This window comes from Castor canadensis, chromosome 1 (assembly GCF_047511655.1).
Source record: "Castor canadensis chromosome 1, mCasCan1.hap1v2, whole genome shotgun sequence".
NCBI lineage: Eukaryota > Metazoa > Chordata > Mammalia > Rodentia > Castoridae > Castor > Castor canadensis.
In genome coordinates this window covers 54726003-54749311 of record NC_133386.1, presented here as the reverse complement: position 1 = coordinate 54749311, position 23309 = coordinate 54726003, and the positions used below count along the sequence as shown (strand labels likewise).

General features: G+C 45.7%; 1 protein-coding gene across 4 annotated transcripts in view; it reads right to left on the bottom strand.

The window, feature by feature from the left end:
* Positions 1–721: 721 nt before the first annotated feature.
* Scml4 (Scm polycomb group protein like 4) overlaps positions 722–23309 on the bottom strand; it is a 97085-nt gene continuing 74497 nt past the window's right edge. For 2 of the 4 annotated variants that reach the window (XM_020170099.2, XM_074077384.1), the window contains exons 6-8: positions 14160–14441; positions 3717–3862; positions 722–1156 (exon numbers count right to left, since the gene is read on the bottom strand). In XM_020170099.2, coding sequence (XP_020025688.2) covers positions 1031–1156; positions 3717–3862; positions 14160–14441 — 554 coding nt within the window. In that variant the 3' untranslated portion in view covers positions 722–1030. Of the gene's footprint in view, positions 1157–3716; positions 3863–14159; positions 14442–20444; positions 20548–22209; positions 22589–23309 lie in introns of those variants that run through there. The other 2 variants (XM_074077398.1, XM_074077402.1) reach the window with 2 other exon arrangements.

The window sequence follows — 23309 nt, the reverse complement described above, 5'->3', positions numbered from 1 at the left end:
AGAAATCAGCATTTCCCCATTTCAATGCTTAGTTGAGACATTTTTCTTTTCCTTTTCTCAAGAAACACCCATGGCTAAAAGTCACTAAAATTCTCCAGGATGCCAGCACATCAACGCCTCAGTAAGGACCCTGGAGGGAAAGGACTCCCAAACCCCATCTGGGCCATGCATGCTTCCAAATTCTTGCCTTTGCTGCTGTGCATCCATCAATCAGTCAGTAGGTTGGATGTAAACTATAACCATGTAGATGACAGCTTCTTCCCAAGTTACAATCTGTGGTGTTGACTATGGGATAACCCTCCTGTTTCTGAGTAGGCTAGAGCTTGTTCATAGAAACCCTAACCCAGCCTCTGAGCTCTGGTTAAGCTTGCAGTGGGTACTGAAGTTTCATTAGCGGCCTGCCCTCTAGTGGAGGAACGCAGTACTTCAGATAAGTAGGAATAGAAAGGATCCTCTTCCCTGTTCTCTTTCAGAGAGCAAAAAAATTCAAGTTTTCCAGCTAGTGCAAGGCGAGGCAATTAGCTTCAGAAGACAGCTTCCAGAGTAAACCCGCCAGACTCATGCTGGTAGGTCCCTAGGTCAGAGTGGACCGGATGGTGCTGTTAAGGGCGTTTACACCTCCAGGCTTTCCTTAGGCAAGAGCATTCAGTACCCCCGCCTCATTACACGAATATCACCCACTCCCGGAGCAATCAACATAACAAGAACGTTACAAATAATAGACTTTTTGTAATTTTTTTGAAAATCATTTAACACAGACAAGCCTTTCAAAAAGGGCCATGTTGAATTTTTTTTTGTTTTTGTTTTTTGGTGATACCCAAGGCCTCTCCCTTGCCAGTGCTCTACCACTTGAGCTATACCTCCAGCCCCATGTTGAATTTTTTTAAAAAGCAAAAATGCATGTCTTTATATATATATATATATAAAAAAAGGCCAAGTCTTTGTGACTGTTCAAGAGGAGAGTCTACTCATGATGGTGGCTGGCTGCCACTCCCTCATGTTAGGTTTTTGTTCCAGCTTTTAAAGGACTTCAGAACTTGGCATGCTTCAGTTTGTCAATGTGGTAGCAGAGTTTCAGTGCAGGTCCCAGCTTCAGGCCGAGGTACTTCATGACCATGTCACTCCTCAGCAACAGCAGAGCATTACCATCAATCTCCTGGAGAGACAGAACCAGAAAAAAAAGAAACCCAGAAAATGGCCAGAGTAATCAAGTGGTGTCTGAGGTTAAGGTACTAATATAGTAATAGCTTGTGGACTTATTTGGAGAGCATATTCTCTCGGTGCCAGGGCAAACTCTACTTTCCAAAAAATTAAAGCAAACAGAGACTATGTGCTCCTCTTCTCATCATCTCCCTGGAGTCATGTGATACACTGGATCTTTCAATTCCTGATTGAAGGACTCAGACATAACCTCACCTATATAACCAATATCACGTGTATGGTAATTGTCATCTAACCAGAGACTAATGAAGTCAAAAGTGAAATTCATTAGACCCTGAAGCTAGAGCTGGCCTTGCCTTGCCATTCCATTCCATTCCAGATGGCATGGGGCTTTGACTGTTCATTAGTCTCTTTTTCTTCTCTTGGAGGCCCACCTACCTTTACCAATCACAGAACTTCTTATTACACTCTATGAGGATTTTCAGATGATTTTTAGTCCTGCTAATACTAAGTAATGTACCTGCTTTATTTCAGGACTTAGCACAAAGAACTACTAAGGGAATGAGCCAATTCTTTGAGGCTCTGGTATAGCTCCCTTTTGTTTCCCTTCACGATGTGTGGAATTAAGCATGTGGAAGTCTAGCCTGGCTTGGTTTCCTTGCTCATCATAGTGTTATTTTTGGGTTGCTAGAGACAAAAGATCCCATTGGGTACACAGGTGGGGAGAAGAAACACAATTAGAGGATTCATGACTGACCAAGGGTTCCTAGCTGCTCTGATTCATTTATCCAGCTAGCCAATACTGATGGAGCACTAACTCAATCATGTGTCAATGTGTCACTCATTTTTTTTTGGTGGTACTGGGGTTTGAACTCAGGGCTTTGCACTTGCAAGGCAGGTGCTCTCACTTGAGCCACACCCCCAGCCCCTGTGTCACTCTTAATGTTCTGTTAAAATGACAGAGAGGGCCCTTCCCAGGAACCTCATTTCCTAAGCTTCCCTTTTTACCCCACTCCTTGGACTCCCACCATCTCCCACCACCCCAGAAAGAGCCAGATGCCACCTGCCCAAGTCTGTCTAGAAGCAGCCTACCCTGTGGTCATTGGTTTACCAGCCTGTTATCAGGGAGTCAAGTGTATGTTTAATAAATGTAGGTCCTGAGCTACAGGACGATCCTCCCAGAACCTAAGAGTATGATCTGCATGACAGAGTTGCCAGGCAAATGAGGGGCAGGGAGGAAAAGAAAATGCTTACTGTGACAGGCAGAAAAATCTCCCTCTTCTCTCTCCAAAATATTTCTATCCTGATCTCTGAAATCTGTGAACATGTTAGGTGACATGACAAAGGGAATTAAAGCTGTGGATGGGATTAAGGTTACTAAGCAGCTGACTTTCAAGTGACAAAATTAGCCTGGATGGAGAGGCAATGTAATCACAAAGGTCCTTAAGCATGGAGGGAGAAATCAAAAGACAGGACCACAGACAGGGCGGCCTGAGAAGGATTCAGCTTGATGCTACTGGCTTTAAAGATGGGCGGGGGGTGGGGGGGAGAGGAGGGCTGGTGCCAGTGGTTCAAGGCTGTAATCCTAGCTGTTTGGAAGGCAGAGATCAGGGGATCATAGTTCAAGACCAGTCCAGATAAAAAGTTTGTGAAACCCCATCTCAACAGAAAAAAGCTGGGCATGGTGGTATGTGCCTGTCATCCCAGTGATGGCAAGAAGTATAAAATAGGATCAAGGTCATGGCTGGCCTGGGGGGAGGGGGGACAGAAGCAAGACCCTATCTCCAAAATAATCAGAGCAAAAAAAGCTGCAGGTACGGTTCAAGTGGTATAGTGCCTGGCAGCAGGCATGAAGTCCTGAGTTCAAATCTCAGTAAAAGATGGTGAAGTGGGAATGCAAAAGAGTGATGGTGGATCCTGAGGTTGGAAAAGGCACACAAACAGATTCTCTGGAGAGTATGCAGAAAGGAACACCACCCAGTGAGATGGGTCAGGCTCCTGCTTTACTGAACTGCAAGATAAGAAATTTATCAGTGTTTTAAGCTATTATGCAACTTGTATAGCAGCCATCCAGAACTAGTATAGTAAGCCTGGCGAGTAAAGCATTAATTTTTACCTTTTTTTCATTTACTCTTTATCTATTTCAGAAATGCCTAAGTAACCACAATAATACCTGTGGACTGAAGACTAGGATCCAGGCACCACGCTCAGTACTTTATGTGCATTTTCTCAGTAGCATTGGGCCTGGGCATGGTTGCCTGGCATATTGTAGATGCACTACAGATGAGGGTCGAATGTACAGACAGACGACCAATGGCCAGGAAAACAGGCACTCTTCATGAAAGCCAAAATAGAACAGATGGGACAAATGTCCCTTAAAAACAAAACCAAGTGGCCATTCTGCTTGGGGAAGCCAATGGTTGCATCTGTCCGTCTCATCACTGGCTCCCTAAGGTATCCACAGGGCTTAGTCCAGACCCCCAGCATCCAGTAGATCCCAAGCCTCCCACACCGTCACACCCCCCTTCCCCCACCCCAAGCTCTGGACAGCATACGTGCTTTCGGAAGAGCTCCACATGAGGCCCCAAGGCCTGAGGATCAGCGTCTTTCACGAACCAGACCACATCCTCTACTGTCCAGGTGGACGGGTTTCTGCTCCGTGGCCGCCTGGCCTCCTGTCTGTCTGGAGAAGGGCTTGAGGCTGGATGGGATGAGAAGAGGAGGGAAACTGTAAGCCAGTGGGGCTAGGCCTCAGTGCCACCTGGTGCTCTCTGCCCCCATATGGCCTGGGAGGGGTTCTCAGTGCTCTGGAGTCCAAGGTGGGAACACGTGAGCTCCTGTGACGGGGAAGGTCTGTGAGTGGCTGCCTTGTCAAGAGCAGGGACCATGAGAAGGCAGCACTCCTCACCCTGCATCTGTGCAGAAGCCCTCTACTCTCCCAGGGATGGAGACATTGGAAAATCTGCTTCCTCCAAAGGGCTGAAATTCCAACTCAAGTTAGAGTTTTCAAAACCCCTCAGCTGCGTTCTCCCTAGGTGGCTTAGGTACTCTCCTGGGACTAGGTATTTGGTGACCAGGGCAAATGAGCCAAGATGAATGGCCAAAGGGGCCTCTGCAGGACTGGGAAGCCAAATGACATCAGGCCCTTTCTGCCTCTTCTGGCTTCACAATGAGATAATGAATCCTGGTCTCTGCAGAATGGTTAATCTACCACCTCATCCTCAGAAGCTCTGACTCTGTGTCCATCCCCTGTCTTTTGGGTGGAAAGACAATGTCACTTCACTTCCTGCCCAGGTACAAACTGAGCGCCTTCACAGACCTCTAAAGCTGTCAGAACATTCGCTCCTTTCTTCCCCACTGCCCTGTGAATTCCTCCACAGCCAAAGGCCCACCCCTGTGCCTGGCCCATGGCTGGTCCTTGGTAAATGGCTACATAAATGCCCTTTCCCATACAGCAATGTAATGGTCAGGACAGACAAAGGAGGATTACAAATTAGATGGGGTTGGCTTTGCAGGGAGGTGGGGAGCAGTACTGGGATTTGAACTCAGGGCCTGTGCTTGCTGGGCAAGTGCTCTACCACTTGAGCCACACCCCAGTCCTTTTTGCTTTAGCTTGTTTTCCAGGTAGGGTCTCATAATTTTGCCTGGTTGGCTTTAAGCCTTGATCCTCCTATCTCTACCTCCCAAATAGCTGGAAGTATAGATGTGTGCCACCATGCCTGGACCAGGGGTTGACTTTTTTTGTGTGCATGTCCCAAACCAACTCATACTCTTTCCTTTGAGCCAGCTTCTACTTCTATAGTCCCCATTTCTACCTCCTCCCTCTTCTTTGCTCCTCGCATCGAATTCTTCTGCAGCTCTTGGGAGGATGCCTTTCCTGCTGGCCTCCTCCTGCCCATCCCTACTGAGCCTTGTTAAGAACCTCCTACCCACTCCTGCAATGATTTTGCCAGGGGTCTCCTTGACACTGCTCTTTTCTCCCTAGTGCATATGACTGCCACTGCCTTACCCTGTCCCTGAGACCCCAGCTAGGTCTGTACACATTCCACTCAAACTCCCCTTGAGTACCCCCCTTGCCCATGCATTGTACCTCATGGTTAAGGGCTGTCTTTGGTCTCAACATGCCTTTCTCTCCTAAAAGGAGGCAAAGAAGAGCTTTGGTGGCAGAGAGACCTGTATGTCCATCCTGGAGCTACCCTCTGTTAGTAATTTGACCATGTCTCATCTCATCAGGTATAAAGTGACAGTCCTCTCTAGCCAGAGGGGCAGGTATGAAAACTAAAATGTGTTAATGCAGGTGCATTAACAGGTGTGTCTGTTGTCAGGCACTCCGCAAGGTGGAAAGAGGCTCCCTCCACCTTCCCTGCTGTCTGCCCAGTCATCATGGTCAATATTCCCTCAGCTTCCCTTTTCCACTCTCAGCTGCTCTGCCCTCTCTCTGGGAGGCATTTGCCTCCCTCCTTCCCTCGGACATCCCACCAGCCATCAAAGCCCAGGGAATGCCCAATGCCTCATGAGCATCTGTTGTCTTCTTGCTGTCTGAACATCTTCTGCTTTCCCCTTTCACCTCAGACCTTTACTTGTTCTTCTCCTGGGATGTTATCTGAATTCTGCTTGATAGTACAATTACTTACATACTATTTTGTAACCTCCAGTTAGATTTTAATTTCCCAAGGATCCCTCTGTTCATTCCGCAAACATGTACTGAGTTCCTTCTCTCTGCCAGGTCCTGGGTGAAATGTTCGGTGAGCGATTAACGTGATGCTCTCATTACAGGTGTCATACATATGGTGACCCCTCCCCGACTCTACAGATAGTAAATATACTTGAAATATGGGTTGATAATTGTGAAATGAATCGATAAGCTTTGCACACATTTTCTAGGTTATTTACACAGTGTAGGCTAGCAAAAGGTCGAGGCTTTGAGAAAGGAAGCAGCTTTCCTACAGAACAATTCAAAGCTAGAAGTGGAGAAGCCCGTGCTTATTTTGATTCTTTCATCTCGAGGCAAAGTGGCCTCTGCTGTCTCTTTTTCCCTCTTCCTTGCAATGTGCCTGAGAAGTGCCAGTGCATCCATTAGGGCTCAGAAAAACAGCATTGCATTTCTGAGTCTGTCCTAAATACATAATGACTTGGTTGAGAATTGGATTTGCTTTGAGAGTTTTCCTGCTTTTTCCTTGTTAAACCTGGAAGGGTCCCATAAGGTGGTTTGGCCCGGGGCATCTTGCTGGGAAACTGTTAATGCACCCCAGAGCCACCTAAATGCTGATGCCAGCTTGTTCAAGATGACTTCACTCCACTTAAAGACATCTGCACTCAACATGGAGAGGAGGAATCACAGAAGTCGCATTTGCCTTTGATCCTGCCCATCAGCGCACAGGCACCAATCAAGGTGGTAACAGACGCTCTGCCTACAAAGCAGGATGTCTTTAGTCCAAGAGTGACTTTAGAGTGATGAGAGCAGAGGTCAAATCTAATTTCCTGTATTTGAAAGGATGGGAAAAAACCCAGACCAATGAATAGGCTCCTCCCTAGGGTCCTAGAGCTCTTTGAGTGAGACCATGGTGTTGCTTTCCTACCAGCCACAGCTGCCCCAGACCCAGCAGAGGGGCTGTTCTGTCTTTAAGAAGGAGGCTCTCAGGCCAGGTGCTGGTGGCTCATGCCTGTAATCCTAGCTACTAAGGAGGCAGAGATCAGGAGGATCGCAGTTCAAAGCCAGCCCGGGCAAGTTTGCGAGACCCTATCTCAAAAAAACCCTTCACAAAAAAGGGCTTGTGGAGTGGCTTGAGGTGAGGGCTCTGAGTTCAAGCATCAGTACCACAAAAATAAATAAATAAATAACAAATTTATCACAGTTCTCTGGTGATGGCTGTGGAGGGCAAGTGACAATGTAGTTAGGCAAGTGGGCCTGGTGCTCACTGTGAGCATTGCCCACTTTTGCAGGATGGAGCAGCAGCAGCCAGGCTAGCTTCAGAGTGTTTCTGAGGGGACTTTTAAGACAGAGAGCAGCAGGAAGCCTAAGTCACACCCTGGGAGTTTTCCTGATCCAAAGCACATAAACTTGCTCTAGAAGGAAGAAAAATGGAATTCTTTAGCAGCAGGTCTGCAGTGACTGTGCTCTGTGCTCTCAAAGAAAATAAATGCACCACCACACCCCCCTCCAGCAGCTACAAAGGTGTCAGGAAGACAGATGGGTCCAGCCTGTCACAGCCAGGGCAGGCAGATGTGAGAGGTCAACAGTAAGCCATGATGGATTGGACAAATCTCACCCCTGCGTGGACAGAACATGCAAAACAGTCCACCCACCTCCACCTCCACCCAGTGCCTTATGAGACAGTCTCATTCTGCGCTTGGTCATGTCCCTCCCTGGGGTGGTGGAGATGTGAACAGTGAAACGCAGTGCTGAATGGATGTATAATTAAATCTTGTTCCTAAAGCCAAACTCACAGCAGATATAGAATAGCTGGGAATCAGCATGGAGTGAACCCCTTCTGCAGAACAGGTACTTGTACCATGTCTGTGAATCTCTCTGTATTACAAATTCTCACGAGCACACACATAATTGCCTTTTGCTCATTCATAATGCAGGGGAAACTTTAGCTAACAATGGAGTCGTGTGGAGAGTGGAGTGAGAGATGAACTGGGGGTCAGAGATCCCAGCTGTGTGTCCTCTCTGTGCTGCTCCTGGTGCAAGAAGTGTTTGGCAGGATCTCTGCAGTCCCTCTTGCCCACGTGGCCCTTGGCACCACAAGCTGCTAACAGAGGGCGTTAACTCTCGTACCGCTGAAGGCCTCTGTAAAATTCACCTCTGTGAAGAGCCACAGCCAGGCTTCTAGTACCTTCCTGGCTCCCATCATTCTTTGTGGGCTTCAGTTTCCTTATCTATACATTGTGAAAATCATTTGTTGTCTCTCAAGAGTATTTTATCCATCACGAATTGAGTGACTGTGAGGTTCAAGGTTGAGGCTGGCAAGAAGCCCACTGAAGGAGGCCATTGTCTCTGACAGGGCCCTCTGTACCCTTCCTCAGGCTGCTGCACCACCCCCCCTCCCCCGCCAGCTCTCTCTGGCTCTCTGGCAGCTGGAGCTGGTGAAGGGGGTGGTAGATCTGTCCTCAGCATCTTTAAGTTACCTGGTCTCTGTAAAGTACATCCTTCCTGGAAACAAGGCCATGCAAAGTGGCCTTTGAAATAGTGTTGCTTTTCACTATTTCTGTTCTAGAGCTTCCAAGACAGTATGAGGTGAGAGAGACAGGAGAGAAGAAAGCTTGGCTGGTTCTTAGATTTTAATTGGGTTTTCTTTTAATCCTTTAAGACCAGCTCCCTGGCCAGTGTGAGACAGAAATGCTCTAGAGCTAAGGAGAGACCATGGACTTGAAGGCAGGCCAAGTGTGGCAGCAGACACCGTGATCCCCTGGCAAGCAATGTGACCTCTGCTGGAGCCTCTAGCTACCCCTTCTCCCTCTGCCCCTCCCCAGCCAGCATCTTCAAGTCCCTGCTGCCCATTTCAACAGGCTCCACTGTCACTTCTCTGGGAAGCCTTTTGTGACTCCCCAGTGGGGGACTCAGCAACCCACTATCCATCTGATACATGGCTACCACACTGGTCACCCTCAGCACTAATCCAAGTTGTGACAAAATTCATGCAATAATTTGCTAATGTCTGTTTGTCTGGAATTGCCCACTCTAAGAACAGGGCCCATGTTTGCCTTGCTCACAGTGCATTATCAGACCTATGTAGAGTCCCTGGCTTGTCATGCTCAGTAAGCATCAGTGACTAGGACAATCTAATTGTCTCTGAGTCTGAGTTGCCTCACCTGTAAAAACACCTGCCATACTGGGCTGTTTCGAGAATGAAATGGGATAATGTTTTATAAAACAGTAAATGTCCCAAATTAACCAGAAGCTTTTTGCTGTTCTTTTTTTATTCTTATTTTTATTTTTTGCAGTACTGGGGATCGAACTCAGGGCCTCATGCATGTGAGGCAAACACTAAACCACTGAGCTATATCCCCAGCTCTACTGTTCATTTTCTTAGACACCATTCCAAAAATGGCTGGTAGATTCGTCTTCATGAATTACACAGTCCTCAGCTCACTCCCCGTTCAGAAATGTCTGGTTTATAATTACCACAGAGTAAAGCCTGGCCTGCTGACAGGGACCCCGAATCTTCCGGTGTGATTTTTTCTCCCTACCATGGCACAAACTCTTTTCTTCCAGGAATGAAGAAGCCCTTCCTACACCCCCGATGCATCCCACACCCTCACAATGGGCTTTGTCCTCATTCTTTTTTCTAGCTGAATTGTCTCTGTCCCTCACCCAATGCCACACTCTATCAAAGCAAAACCCAATCCACAGGAAGCAATTAGTGCAATAACAATGTCATATTTATTTATGTCCACTCTGGATCTTGGACATAGCTGTGGTTGGAAATTCCACAGCTTGTTCTCTTAAATGCAAAAGTCAGGAAGCTAGTTACCTGAAACCTCTATAAATATAGCTCTTGGTGATTATATTTTAGACAAGAGGCAGAGAAGAGCTCTCAAATGTTCACCTGAGCACCAGCAAACACCAGGGAACTGTGCCCTGTGAACACATCCCTCAGAGCACACTGGCAGGCAACAGAGGTAGATCTATTAAGATAGCAGGAGGCCGGGGGAAATGCCACAGGAGAGGGAAGGCAACTGAAAAATCTGTCAGGTCATCAATACCTACCCTCCTCCTGTGGCCTCATGCAGTTTTCTGGCTTCTGTGGTTTTAAGCCATTTTGATTAGCACCATAGGGAGAAAATCCATTTCTAGGTCTCTTCCAGGGTTTATGACTTGGGTCAAACCCTCTGAAAGAGGTAGGGTTTCTTGATGCCAACGGACTTCAGTTGGGATGCAATTTTTGAGCAATATTGAGCAATCCTTTGGGGGAAGGAAATCTAATAGTCCGCACAGGACTCACAGCAGGGGCACGGGCTCGCAGGAAGGTGAGACCTTTAGTATACCACCACTCCACTCAACGTGGTGGAGCCACTTGGTTTCCAAACATTTTTAGCTCTGCAGTTTTATTTTTCAAGCAAAGCACACTTTACACTCTGCAAATGTAAAGAGACCCTGGTTAAAGAGAGGTGCAAAGGGCCTGGAGTCCTGTCTGCTCTCATCCTTTCTTCTCTATCTCTACAATCTCAGAAACCCTTTAAGTATAGTTCAAACCTGGGGTGATTTTGAAAGATACAGGCTTTGGAGTCAGTTGAGGTCAAATCCTAGCTCAACAACTGAAAGACCTATTGATCCTCATTTACCTGTAAATTATTCAATTTAGTAATAATTTAAATAGTAGTATCTATTTCTTGTAAATAGTAAGTTATATGCATATAACTTATAATAAATATTAATGTGTGGAAAGTGGTACTTAATAAGTGCTCAATAAATAACAGTTTAATGCAAGTTTCCTATGAGCTTTTGCTGGGGCTGTGGGGAATTCAGATATGAATGAGAGACCCCACAAAGGTGAAGGTCTGGTCTACCATGACCAAACAGAGTATGTTCTAGAGAAAGAAGCAAAGTGCCATTGGAGGAAAAATGGAGGATATGAACAGTTCCAATCAGGAGGTAATGCTGAGACAGCCAGTTGTCTATCCAGTATGCCTTCCTTTGTAACAGAGTCCCTGCTTGCTATGGGGATCATGGTTGCCTGGAATTAAACCACCTCTCCCAGCTTCCCTCCAAGAATGTTGGATTTGTGATTTTTAAACACCTCACAGGCTCAGGAGGTCCTGATGATGATGAATGATCCTGATGGAAGAGTATCCTAATATTTCTTTCTTTTTTTTTTTTTGTGATTCTTCTGGGATTTGAACTCAGGTCCTTGAGCTTTCCAGATAGGCATTCTATTACTTGAGCCATGCCCCCAGCCCTTTTGCTTTAGGTGTTTTTTCAAACATGGTCTACATTTATGCTTGGGCTGGTCTGGACCTGTATCCTCTTATTTACGTTGCATGTGTAGCTAGGATGACAGGCGTGTGCCACCACCCAGCTTTTATCAATTGAGATGGGGCTCTTGGAAACTTTTTTTTTGCCTGGGCTGGTCTTGTACCTTAATCGCCCTGATGTCCATCTCCCAAGTAGCTAGGATTATAGGTGTGAGCCACTGTGCCCAGCTTGCAAATATTCCTAAGTGGCAAAAAAGACAACCAGTATGCAAGAGACAGTTTTTGGTTTGCATGCAGCAAAAGGCAGCAAGCACTGATGGGCTCTCTTTCTCTGATCTCACCCGAGATCTTGATCATAGAAGTCCTGAGCTCATGGTCCCCTTGGAGGACAGCCAGGCTCCCACACATAGAGCTTTCTGAAGGATCATCCGGGCTTTCCCTCGGTTGTCTGGGAAGATGACTCAGCCAGAATTTAATTCCAGGAGAGCAAAGGACATAGGTGGGTGAAGATAAAACACAGGAGGACATTTCAGGCCCAAGTGGGGAAAGAGGAGCTACGTTGAGAACCTTTGAAGGACCCTGGATTCTCCTAAGTCAGGGTTACCAGGTAGACTTAGGTGGGGTTGGCAAGCCTTAAGTGACTGATAGAAGTTCTTTCCAGCCCAATTGCGCCTGCTTCTTACTGCTTGGAATTCTGCACTTAAGATATAAGACCAGGACTGGAGGTATGGCTCAAGTGGTAGAGCGTCTGTCTAGCGAATGGTAGAGCACCTGCTTAGCAAGTGGTAGAACAAATGTGAGGCCCTGAGTTCAAGCCCCAGTCCTGAAAAAAAAATTGATTACAATGGAATTTAATTTAAAAAATAATAGAGACAGGACCAGAGGTTTCACCAATACCAGGAAGGGAGAGTAAATATCTCCTTTTTTTTAAGTGGCAAAACTCTCATGATTAGGACTTGATTCAGTCATCATGGTGTCCTGTGATCACCACTCTGAGAAAATGGGAATTTGGTTGAGGAGACAGGGAGAGAGAAAAGAGCAGAGGGACACCGGATGAGGGTGTTGACAAACAGGGGACACCATGAGGCTCAGAGATGATGAATGTTTATGGTGCCAGCTGTTATACTGACTCTGGGGATGAACCGAGGAAATAAATGCTGGCACTCATTTACTTTTTGTTTTTGTTTGTTTGTTTTGTAGTGTTGGGGATCGAACCCAGGGCCTTGTGCATGTTAGGCAAGCACTCTACCACTAAGCCGCATCCGTAGACTCTGGTTCTCATTATTTTAAGACATTGGTTTTGTTCCTCTCTCTTATTCTTAGATATCAGATGGAACAATGTCTCTCTCTTAGAAAATGGGGCTCTGCTCACTGAAGTCTTCTGCCTGCTCTGGTTGCTAATGTTGCAGAGTGGTCTGCAGGTGCCTCTACATTTGTCAAGCTCCTCCATGGATGAAGGAATCTGTGCTCTGTCTTCCTTTTAGAGCTTCATCCTTCAGGGGGGCCCTGCTTGCCTCTCTGCCCTTAGCCAAGAAGGCCTGTCGGGGCTGTGCTTACCCGAGATGGATGAGGCTTTTTGACGGAAGTATGTGAAGGACCTTGAATCATATCAAATAGCTCACGTGCACAGTTTGTGGCAGCCACTGGTGTAGCGATCCACAGCCAGAGGAGAAATGTGTCTTGCCAAAGGAGACACAGCCAATTCAGTGGGCTACAGAGGGGCAAGCTGAAGACTTCCTGGCCTTTTGGCCTTCTTTCTTCAGCAGTTCTCAGCTGCAGAGTTGATGGCTGTGGCCTTTTCAGGGATGCAATCAAGAGACCAGTAAATTTACTGACCTCTTTCTATGCCATAGGCCTTGTATTAAATACATATGTGAGCTTATTTAATCCTCCCAACAATCCTATGAGGTAGGTGCTTCTAGTATTATTTCAACTTTGCAGGAGGGGAAACTGAGGCACAGAGATGTTAAGACTTGCAAAGAGCCACAAAGTCAAGTAAGCAATTAATCTAGGATCCCAGCCTGGGCTGTCAGCTCCCATTCATGAGACTATCCACTCTGTGCCATGGCCTCTATTTAGTAATGAAATACGGAAGCTCAAAAATTAGTTTGAAAAGCATCAATCAGAACAGTCTCTGAGCTGTCCCTATAATCCTATATCCTCTGTGCACTTTCATATACTGCATTTCAACAAGCTCTCTTTGGTGGGCAGGACAGAGGGGCACAACAAGCAGCACTGTAAGAATTTCACATATCTCTTCTGTCCATGTATTTGTATCCCACAAGTGTCACCCGCTATGCAGGAGACACTTCTTTACCCCCGTCTGCTTCTTTTTCCTAAGCACGGGGCTACAGCTTCCAGAATCCCTTCCAGTTAAATGTGCTCAAAACTAGCATTTGTGCCAGTGGAGTGGGAGTAGAGTGGTTTGTGTCCCTCCCAGGCTCCAGAAAAGCATACACACCTCCTCCACCAGCTCTGCCTTCTCTATTCCTCCTGCTCCCACCCCTTTCTTGGTGGTTTGAACTCAGGGTCTTGCATTTGCTAGGCAGAAGCTCTATCTCTTGTGTTATGCCCCCAGTCTGTTCTGTCCCTAGATGCATGGGGTATGGCGGCAGTAGAGGATGGCAGAGCCACAAAATGGTCAGAGCCTGACACCTGCATTGAGATGTACCCAGTAACTAGGATCACCTATCTTGGACTCTTGAACAAAGCTCTCTATGGCATTTGAGTCAGTGTCGATTTTAGAATTTTGCTACAGCTTAGCTTAGCAAGACAAGGATGTCCACTCTAGCCACTTCTATGAACATTTTACTGCAGGCTTCAGCCAGGGCAATTAGGAAAGACAAAAGAAAGTTTCCAGATTGAAATGAAGAAGTAAAGCTATCTCTTATATGTATATACCATTTTCTTTGTGGTCAAACATTGAGGCTGCCTTTGAGGATAGCAAAAATCCATGAAGGAGCTTGTGGAAACTAATTCCTCAGTGCTCCCATATTTAAGCAGCCATAATCCCCTTCCTCCATGCTGGGCAAGGCAGAGGACAATAAGCCACAAGGAAGCCAGGGTATGCATTACATTACCACATCTGTGTCCTTCAAGAGAGGTTCCATTTCTCTTGGGGCTGGAAGCTGGGGGTCTCAGTGCTGGGGAGCCTCCAGAAGACAAGGGGCAGGAACGGGGACTGCTTGTGGTGGTGGCAGGGCCTCCTCCAAGGTGGCCATCTCTAGAGTTCAGCCTCTTGCAGTAGATGGAGGAGGGGGTTAAGAAGCCCCTGTGGTTAAAGGCGGAGGTGGAGGGGTCCATGCTGAAGCAGTTCATGTCCACAGGACTCACCGGGCACTCTTCAGTGGTGGTTGTCTTGGCTAAATGAGAAGGGGGTGCAGAGAAGAGGAGCTCAGACAATAGTCCAGGAAGCTACCTGAGCCTTGGGAAACCTCGCACTAGCAACACGGTCACCACTATCTGTGAGGCTGGTTGAAGAAGAGAGATGAACCCACCACCTAACTCCAAATAGCACTGTCAGCAGACTGAGACATCAAAATATGGTGAAATTGTATTTTATTAGGAACTGGGAGATAAGCCCTTGAATGTTTAGGGGAGAAGGTGCTTATCTTGGTTACTGATGACTTGGAAAGAAAACCCAAACCAGAGTCTTTCTCCCTCAGTGGCTCTGCTCCTCTGCTAGTCTTTGTGGTTTGTCACAATCTTTCTGTCCTCTCCCTTCTTGCCCACCATCACTGTCTCCTTTCCCCAGTCCGGGATCCCTGGGAGAGATAAAGCAAGAGTCACAGTGTCCCAGAGTTAGGAGAAATGACTTTGGCTTGGGTGATAACACAGGTGTAATGGGTGCTTCCTCCCCACTTTTAGTCTCCGTAAAGTAAGGACACAAATGCTGATCCATCCTGCCAGCCCCACTTACCCCAAACCAAACCCTACTCTTGAAAACTAAAGGGCCAATCTAGAGTTCAGGGAACCTGAAGTCTCTCAACCTCATCATTGGCTTCTCCAAGCACATCAGGACTTTCTGTACTTTTAAAGCTTAACCTTACAGCCCGTTGAACTGTCTATGTGGCCAAATGGTTTGTGTGTATGTATGTGTGTGTGTGTGTGTGTGTGTGTGTGTGTTTGAGAGAGAGACAGACAGACAGAGAAAGAGAAAGGTCCAGAGAACATATACGGATAGAAAGAGAAAGAAAACCATCCTAGTCTGCCCTCTCACTCTAGACAAGATCATGTTTGCAAAGCTCAATCAATAATTACATTAAACATCATCAAAGCAGGTCTTCATATCCCAAAAGAAAATGCAATGAGTAACAAAAGCCAATGCTTCCTCAGATTGGCCGTAGGGAAACACAGTTAGGGCCACAAGATCTGAATGTCCTTTCCATCTCTAGATTCCTACCAAAATGAAGGTACTGAAAATCAAAGACTCGATTTTACTAGGAGAGCTAGTAAACCATCTCACAGCTGGGGACTCCTGTGGTGCTTGCCTAGGAAAAAAAGCCATTTCAGATGTGATGCAGCTAATGCCATGCTTAGAGGTAAATTTGTAATTATAAATATTTACATTTTAAAGGAAGAATGATCTCAAATTAATAAGCTTTCATCTTAAGACACTAGAAAAGCAGACTTTAGATTTAAAGCAAACAGAAGGAAGGAAAAAATTTGAGTAGCAATTAAGTTAATAGAGAATAGAAAAATGAGGAAAAAGAATCAATGATACCTAAAACTAGTTATTTGAAAAAGATGGACAAAATTAACAAATCTTTGGCTAATTTGACAAACAAAATATGATAGGGGATTCATCACTAGAATCAGGAATAAAAAAAAAAAAGAACATTACAACCAAACTTACAGAAATAACAAAGATTATTAAAGAATACTATGGGTGATTGCATCCCAGGGAATTACATAACTTGAACAAAATGGGAAAACTAATGAAAACTGATTCACAAAGAAATGGACAGCACGAATAGACCTATAGAAAGTAAAGTGATTGAATTAGTAATTAAGAAAAAAAAAAAACTACCCACAAAGAAAGCCCAAACCCAAATGACTTTTCGGTGAGTTCTACAAAACAGCTAAAGAAAAAAATGACACCAATTCTTCACAAATTCTCCCCCTCACACCACAAAAAGAGAGAGGAATGCTTTTCCATTGTTCTATATTACTAGTATTACCCAGATACAAAAACTAGACAGACATCAAAAGAAAAGAGAACTACAGACAAACATCTCTTACTTATATGGATACAGAAATCCTTACCAAAAAAAAAAAAATTACTTAGGGGCTGGTGAGGTGACTCAAGAGAAGAGAACCTACCTAGCAAGCATTAAGCACTGAGTTCAAACCCCAGTACCACCAGAAGCATGAGCAACAAAAAGTAGATATTTGAATTTCATCAAAACTAAAAACATTTGTGCTTCAAAGGACACCAGGAAGAAAGTAAAAGGACAACGCACAAATTGGAAGAAACTATTTGAAAGTCATATATCTGCTAAGGAACTTGTGTCAAAAGTGTATTAAAGATTATTACAACCCAATAATAAAAAGACAACCCAATATAAAAAAAGGACAAAGGCATCAAATAGACATTTCTCAGAGAGATATACTATTAGCCAATAGGCACACAAAAGGGATTCTACATGATTAGTCAAATTAAATCAAAGCCACAGTAGGGCACTGCTGCACCCTCGCTAAAAAGCCAAGGGCAAGGGAACATAGCTCAGTGGTATTTTGTCTAGCATGCTTAAAGCCCTGGGTTCGATCCCCAGTGCTGCAAAAAAAAAAAAGTGAGATGATATCAAGTGCTATAGAGAAATTATAACTTACACAAGGCTGGTAAGAATAAAAAATGATACAGCCCCTTTGGAAAACAGCCTGGTACTTCCTGAAATAGTTAAAATTAAATTACAACATGATCTAGCCATTGCACTCCTAGGTATATACCGCAAAGAAATGAAAACATATGTCTGCACAAAAAACTTGTCCATAAATGCTTACAGCAGCATTCTTTCATAAGAGCCAACAGATGGTAACAACCCAAATGCCTGGCAACTGAGGAATGATTTTAAATAATGGTATATCTATACAATGGAATAGTTTTTGAACATAGAAAGTGAACTATTGATACATGCTACAGTAGAATGAACTTTGAAATACTATTCTAAGTAGAAGAAACCAGCCACAAAGATCACCTATTAAACGGTTCTATTTATAGGAAACGTCGGGGGCAGACAAATCTACAGAGACACAAAGGAGATCAGTGGTTGCTTAGGGGTTGCGGGCGAAGGGTAATAGCTAAGGGGTATGAGATTTGAGGTGATGGAAATAATTCTACAATTGGTTGGGGTACGAACAGCAAAAGGCATTGGATTGTTCCCCTAAGTGAGTGAATTAAATCCCAGTTGAGCTATTTCTTTTAAAAGGCCATCGACTGAAGTGCAGCGTTTTGCAGACTGGAGGCTGCAATCAAGTTGGACCACTCTGCTTTGGTCACTTGGACACAGGAAGCTGAGCAACCTGAGGTTAGACAGGCTTGTGCAGCATGCTATGTGGCTAAGGAAGCCCCGCAAGATGTCTTCAGGAAGTTGGGGCTCTGCACCTTCACCTTGATGGCTTCACTGCATCTCTTCTCTTTGGGTCAGAAGCCATCAGAATGAAGAGTCTAGAAAGGAGTCGGCCATGGAGCCTCAATGGAGTGAGAGGAAGGAAAACTTGTGTTTATTGAGCACGTACTATGTGCCAGCCCCATTCTGAACCCAGTAAGCAATAAGGCAGCCTTTCGTTTCCTTTCTCAGGAAGTTCTGAGAGTGCAGGACCGATTCTTTCTGTGTTCCAAATGGCAGGTGCTTGGTACCCATAAGGGAGCAACAACAGTGTCTGTCATGGAGCCTGGCATAGAAGAAGGGTTCTAGAAATATTTATTGAGTACACCCTTGAACCAGTGTTAGCAGTGAAGCTACAGTTGCACAGAAGATGCATTAAAGTTCATGTTGTAGGCTGACAGAGTGACTCAAGCGGTAGAGCGCCTGCCTAGCAAGTGTGAAGTTTTGAGTTCAAGCCCCAGTACCACAAAAACCAACCAACCAACCAAACAAACAAAAAAACCTGGTACAATGGCTCTGTTCAAACCTAACAAACATGGCACTTTCCTCACATTTGTAAGTGGGAGCGACACCAACATGGTCACTGAGTGTGAAAATGACTATCAGTGTTGGGTCATCATCTCATTACTTTCGCAGAGCACTCAGCTGCCAGTCCCTTAGTGTAAAACATGTCCCACTGGTGGGACAGGGCAGGACTTAGGCAGAAGAGGTGTGTATTGATTTCCTAGGACTGCAGAAATTATGGCAAACCAGGTGGCTTAAAACGGTAGCAATATATCCTGCCCTGGTTCTGGAGGCCACCAGCCTGACATCAAGGTGGCGGCAGCACCGTGCAGCCTCTCAGGGCTGTAGGGGAGAAGCCTTCCTTGCCTCTCTCTCCCATGTTTCTGGAGTCACCCACAATCCTTAGCATTCTTTGGCTGTAGATGCATTGCTCCAGTATCTGCCAGTATTTTTGGTGGTCCTGGAGTTTGAACTAAGGGCCTTGCATTTGCTAGGCAGGTGCTCTACCATCTGAGCCATGTCACCAGACCTTTTTCTTTTGTTATTTTTCTGGTAGAGTCTTGCATTTTTGCCCAGGCTGGCCTCAGACTGTGATCTTCCTGCCTCTGCCTCCTGCATAGATGGGACCAGCATCCCCAGCTTGTAGGCTGTGATGGGATCTTGCTTATTTTTTCCCCCTAGCTGGCCTGGAACGGCAATATTCCCAACCTCTGCCTTGAGACTCACTGGGATTTCAAGCATGCACCACCATGCCTGGCCTCTCCTTCTGCTTCTCAAGACTCCAGTCATTGGATCAGGCCTTACTCTAGCCCACGTTACCTCATCTTAACTAAATCACATCTGAAAAGACCCTATTTCCAAATAAATTCCTATTCACAGACACTGGCGATTGCAATTTAGACACACAACTTTTGGGAGGACAATTCAGGTATAACCACAGGTAGATGTCGTTCCTATAGTCACAGTGTATTTCAATGCATATTGACAAAATATTATTAGCAATCAAACAATGATTTCATTGATACAATACCATTGCTTAAGCTGACTAAAGGCTTAAATTAAAAAAAAAAAAAAAAGAATCGTCGGGTGCCGGTGACTCATTTCTGTAATCCTAGTTACTCAGGGGGCAGAGAGCAGGAAGATCACGGTTCAAAGCCAGCCTGGGCAAATAGATCGTGTGACCCTATCTCAAAAAAAAAAAAAAAACATCACAAAAAAGGGGTGGTGGAGTGGCTTGAGGTGTAGGCCTGGCGTTCAAACCCCAATACCACAAAAAAAAAAAAAAATTAAAAAAAAAGACTCAATTGAAAGGAGTAAATAGATTGCCAGGCAATCTCTTATCTGTAACCCCAGCTACTCAATAGGCAAAGATTGGGAGGACCAAGACTTGAGGCCAGCCCAGGCAGAAAGTTAGCAAGACCTCATCTCAAAAAGAAAAAAAAAAAAAAATCTGGGGGTGGTGGTGCATGTCTGGCATCCCAGCTACACAGGAGGCCTAAGTAGGAGAATCAAGATCCAGGATGGGCAGCCAGGGGACAAAGAATGAGACCCTATCTGAAAAATAACTAAAGCAAAAAGGGTTGGGAGTGTGGCTGAAGTGGTAGAGCGCCTGCCTAGCAAGTGTAAAGCCCTGAGTCCAAGCCCCAGTACTACCAAAAAAAAATTTTTAAAAAGGAGTTAACGGTGAAATAAATTTGAAAAAACAGTTCTATAGGTGTCACTCAGACAGCAATAGTATAAAGTGTATGTATCCGACTGTCATCTTTTAAATTAAATCAAGCAAGGTTGAGTTTCATATAAGGAAGCACATTAACATTTGGAGTTAGCACATTAACATTTGGAGTTCATTGAGTTAGATCCTTTGTCTTCAGGCAGGGTGGTGTCTACAGAAGAAACCAAGGTCAAGGTCAATAACTGAGCCTCTTATTTAAAAGTTTCCCTGGAGAGATTTTATGGTCTCCCCCTCACAGTTAGGCCATTGTACTACAAATCTAATTGCCTGAAAGTTCTTCTTTATATGAAACTCAACCTTGCTTGATTTAATTTAAAAGATGACAGTCGGATACATACACTTTACACTATTCAAAATCATTAAGTCACTCAATGCACAGGTAGGTGGACTGCAGGTGCATAGAACTTGCAGTAGTTTGAGAACTGAGTTGAACTGGGCTATATACTTACGGTCTAAATCCACTATTTAAAGATGTTGTAAAAAACCAAAGAACAGACTTTTATTTGGAAAGAGAACCTCACCTTTCAAGCATTTTTGTAGCTGCCTGGAGACTGAACAGCAGGTGGGGCCAGCAGACATGGAATCTTCTAGTTCAGCGTGGTGGAGGACAGACCTGCACACAGACTGAGCAAACCACAGGACTGGCAGGTAAAGATGCCTGAGCTTTTACCTCCCAATCCTTACAAACCCCTTCTCATCTGAAATCAGCTCTCTGACACCCTGGTGCCTTTCATCAACCAGAGGGTCCAACCCAGCCTCCATTCAAGCCACTTAACTGCTAGAGAAAATGCTGGGGAGCAAAGCAGGACGAGCAAGGGGCTGCTAGGTGCTTCACAAGCCCCTGTGTCTGCCCAAGAGACTAGCAATCCACTTGTAAAAAAGCAAAACAGAAGAATCGGTGTCTTGTACAATCACAAGCACGTGCTTATTCAATAGAAAGGTGAACACACCTGTGCAGAAATTGGCCCCGTTTTCAGGGCTTGGTGTCTTGGGAACTTTCAGGAGAGCCTAATGTCTGTTTCTTTTTCACCATTGCTAATCTATTTGTAGAGTGTGGTTTCCTCAGTTGCTATGTATAAAGTCCGCCTGTTGGTGAGGACAAAGAACACTCCAGAAGAGTTCAATCCCACTCAGACCTCAAGGATCAGTGCCTAAGCCTCCCTGTTTAGGGAACAAAACTCTAGGGTTCTGAATCCAGACAGTGTAGATTCCCTACTCCCTGCTGCCAAGGCTTGAGGTAGGAGGTGGGGTTGGGGCTTGCAGGACCCCCCCTCCTGCCCCCTGTGGGACAATGTGTTCCTGCTGTATTCCTGGAGGGTGAGGGTGGGAGTTCCTGGAATTTAGGAAACCTCCAAGGACAGACACAGAAAGAAGAAGAGGGGCAGAAAGGGGAAAGCCAAGAGCCAGAGGGAGAAATAGAGAGTTCCTAAAGTCAGCCAGGAGAGTGGCAGAGAGACAGAAGAGGCCAAGGGTATGAAGCTACAGGCATTCCTGACCACGCTGTTCTCTACATTTAGGATGCAGACTTAACTGTTCATAGTTCAGGGAGTGTGGACTATTTAACAAATTAAAACGTCACTTGCTTTGGATTCTCCAACCAAAGGATGCCCGAAATGCAATAATACCAGGTCTGCAAAAGTATCTTACACGACACCTATACTGGCCATGAAACCCCAACACTCTAGACTCTTTCTTAGACACTATTCTTCCCCATCTCTAACTAAACACATCTGTTTTTCTCTCTTTCTCTCCCCACGCCACACACACAAACTCCACCTTCCACCCCAACCTGGCTCCCGACCCCAGTCCTAACTTCCCACTTGAGGGAAGAGCTGCACAGAGCAAACTATTTTTGGGTCATCAGTGCCTCCTTCCCCCCAGGCTGGGGGCCAGGGCCTTTCTGGGAATCAATGACTTGCTCCTAGGCAGGTCTACTCAGCTCAGCCAGCCCAGACTTCGCACAATGTCCAGAAGGTTCCAGTGTGACCAGCGTGGCTCAGCTGGGCTCCTTAAAGAGGTGGCAGCACGACTGATCCCAGTCCTAAAGCTCATGTGAGAAAAGGTAGGAAGGCAGAGGGCCAATCCCAGAGCTGTGGGATAACTGCCAATCTTAGCCAGGTGCCACCACCTAGAGCAGAGGCTGGGGTCCTGGAACACACAGCAGGTGCCCACCAGGAGAGAAGCAGGGGAGCAGGGGTGGCAGGGGAAAGGCCAGGAGGAAATGGCAGGGGCCCTGGAGAGCTGCCCCTCTCCACTCAGCCTAGATGCAGGTGCTGTGGGACCTACCTGAGTGTTCCTGTTTCTGCCACCTCTCAGCCTCGCCTGTGCTCCTCTGGTGGCTGCCAGTTCCCAGCACGCACTTGGTGCTATGGACCGCAGAGGGGCCTCTGCCACAGGCCTGCAAGGGACTTCTTGGTGACAGAGACCAGATTTCCTCCTTCCTCTGCGGCCTTTCACAGAGGCTCTCTGGTGGCTCTCAGGTTTTCTGCTCTCTGCTCAGTCCCGCCCCTTTTTCTTGGAGATAAGCGCCTCATGTTTTCCCTCAGGGCCCTTGGTGGCCTCATGGCCCAGCCTTCCTGGTTCAAAGGGCACCAGGCCACACCACCTATAAGGCTGAGCTTTTCACTTGCTTCAATTACATTTTCCATTAGCTTGGTTTGGCCAGTATAGATTTTCTCTTTAAGCTTGTCTCTTGATCAGATCACTCAGACCTTAGGATCAACCTTGCCTCCCCTCTGCTCATTTAAGTAAATTTCTGTTTTTACTCCCCTAATAAAATGCTCAGAAACCAACCATAATTTTAATGCCTGACACCTAAGTGTCTTCCGTTCTCCCGGATGTTTCTGGTTTGCCTAAGACTTTGTTCTAAGCTATGGGTTGATTTTTCTCCTTTGGAAATTTGGGCCAAAGGCAATTTTGACTAAAGTCAGCTGTTTAGAATAATGAATGCTCTTTCAGTCTCAAGAGAAGGGTGGCCCCCATAACCTCCTTCCATGTGATCTGGCAGACCCCAAAGCTTATGGGAACTCCCAAGAGGCAGGAGATGGAGAAGGTGGTGGGAGCCCCTGCAGTCATGGGCCTGTTTCCTCAACAGCCTCCATGCTCTTTCATCTTTTATAAACTTTGGTAAAATTAAAAGTGGTCCTTAATCAGGAAAATGTTGGAGTCCCTGGAATAGAGGACTAGGTTTCAGCTCTAAATGGACATTTCAACTTTGAGGAAGGCTCACAGTACTTTCTAGAAAGGCAGTGCCCTGCTCTGTGGGGTGTGCCTAAAACCATGGATGGTGCCACTTTCTATATAAACCATGTTTTTTCTACACATACATGCTTATGATAAAGCACTTAATTTGTAAATTAGGCACAATAAGAGATTAACATCAATAA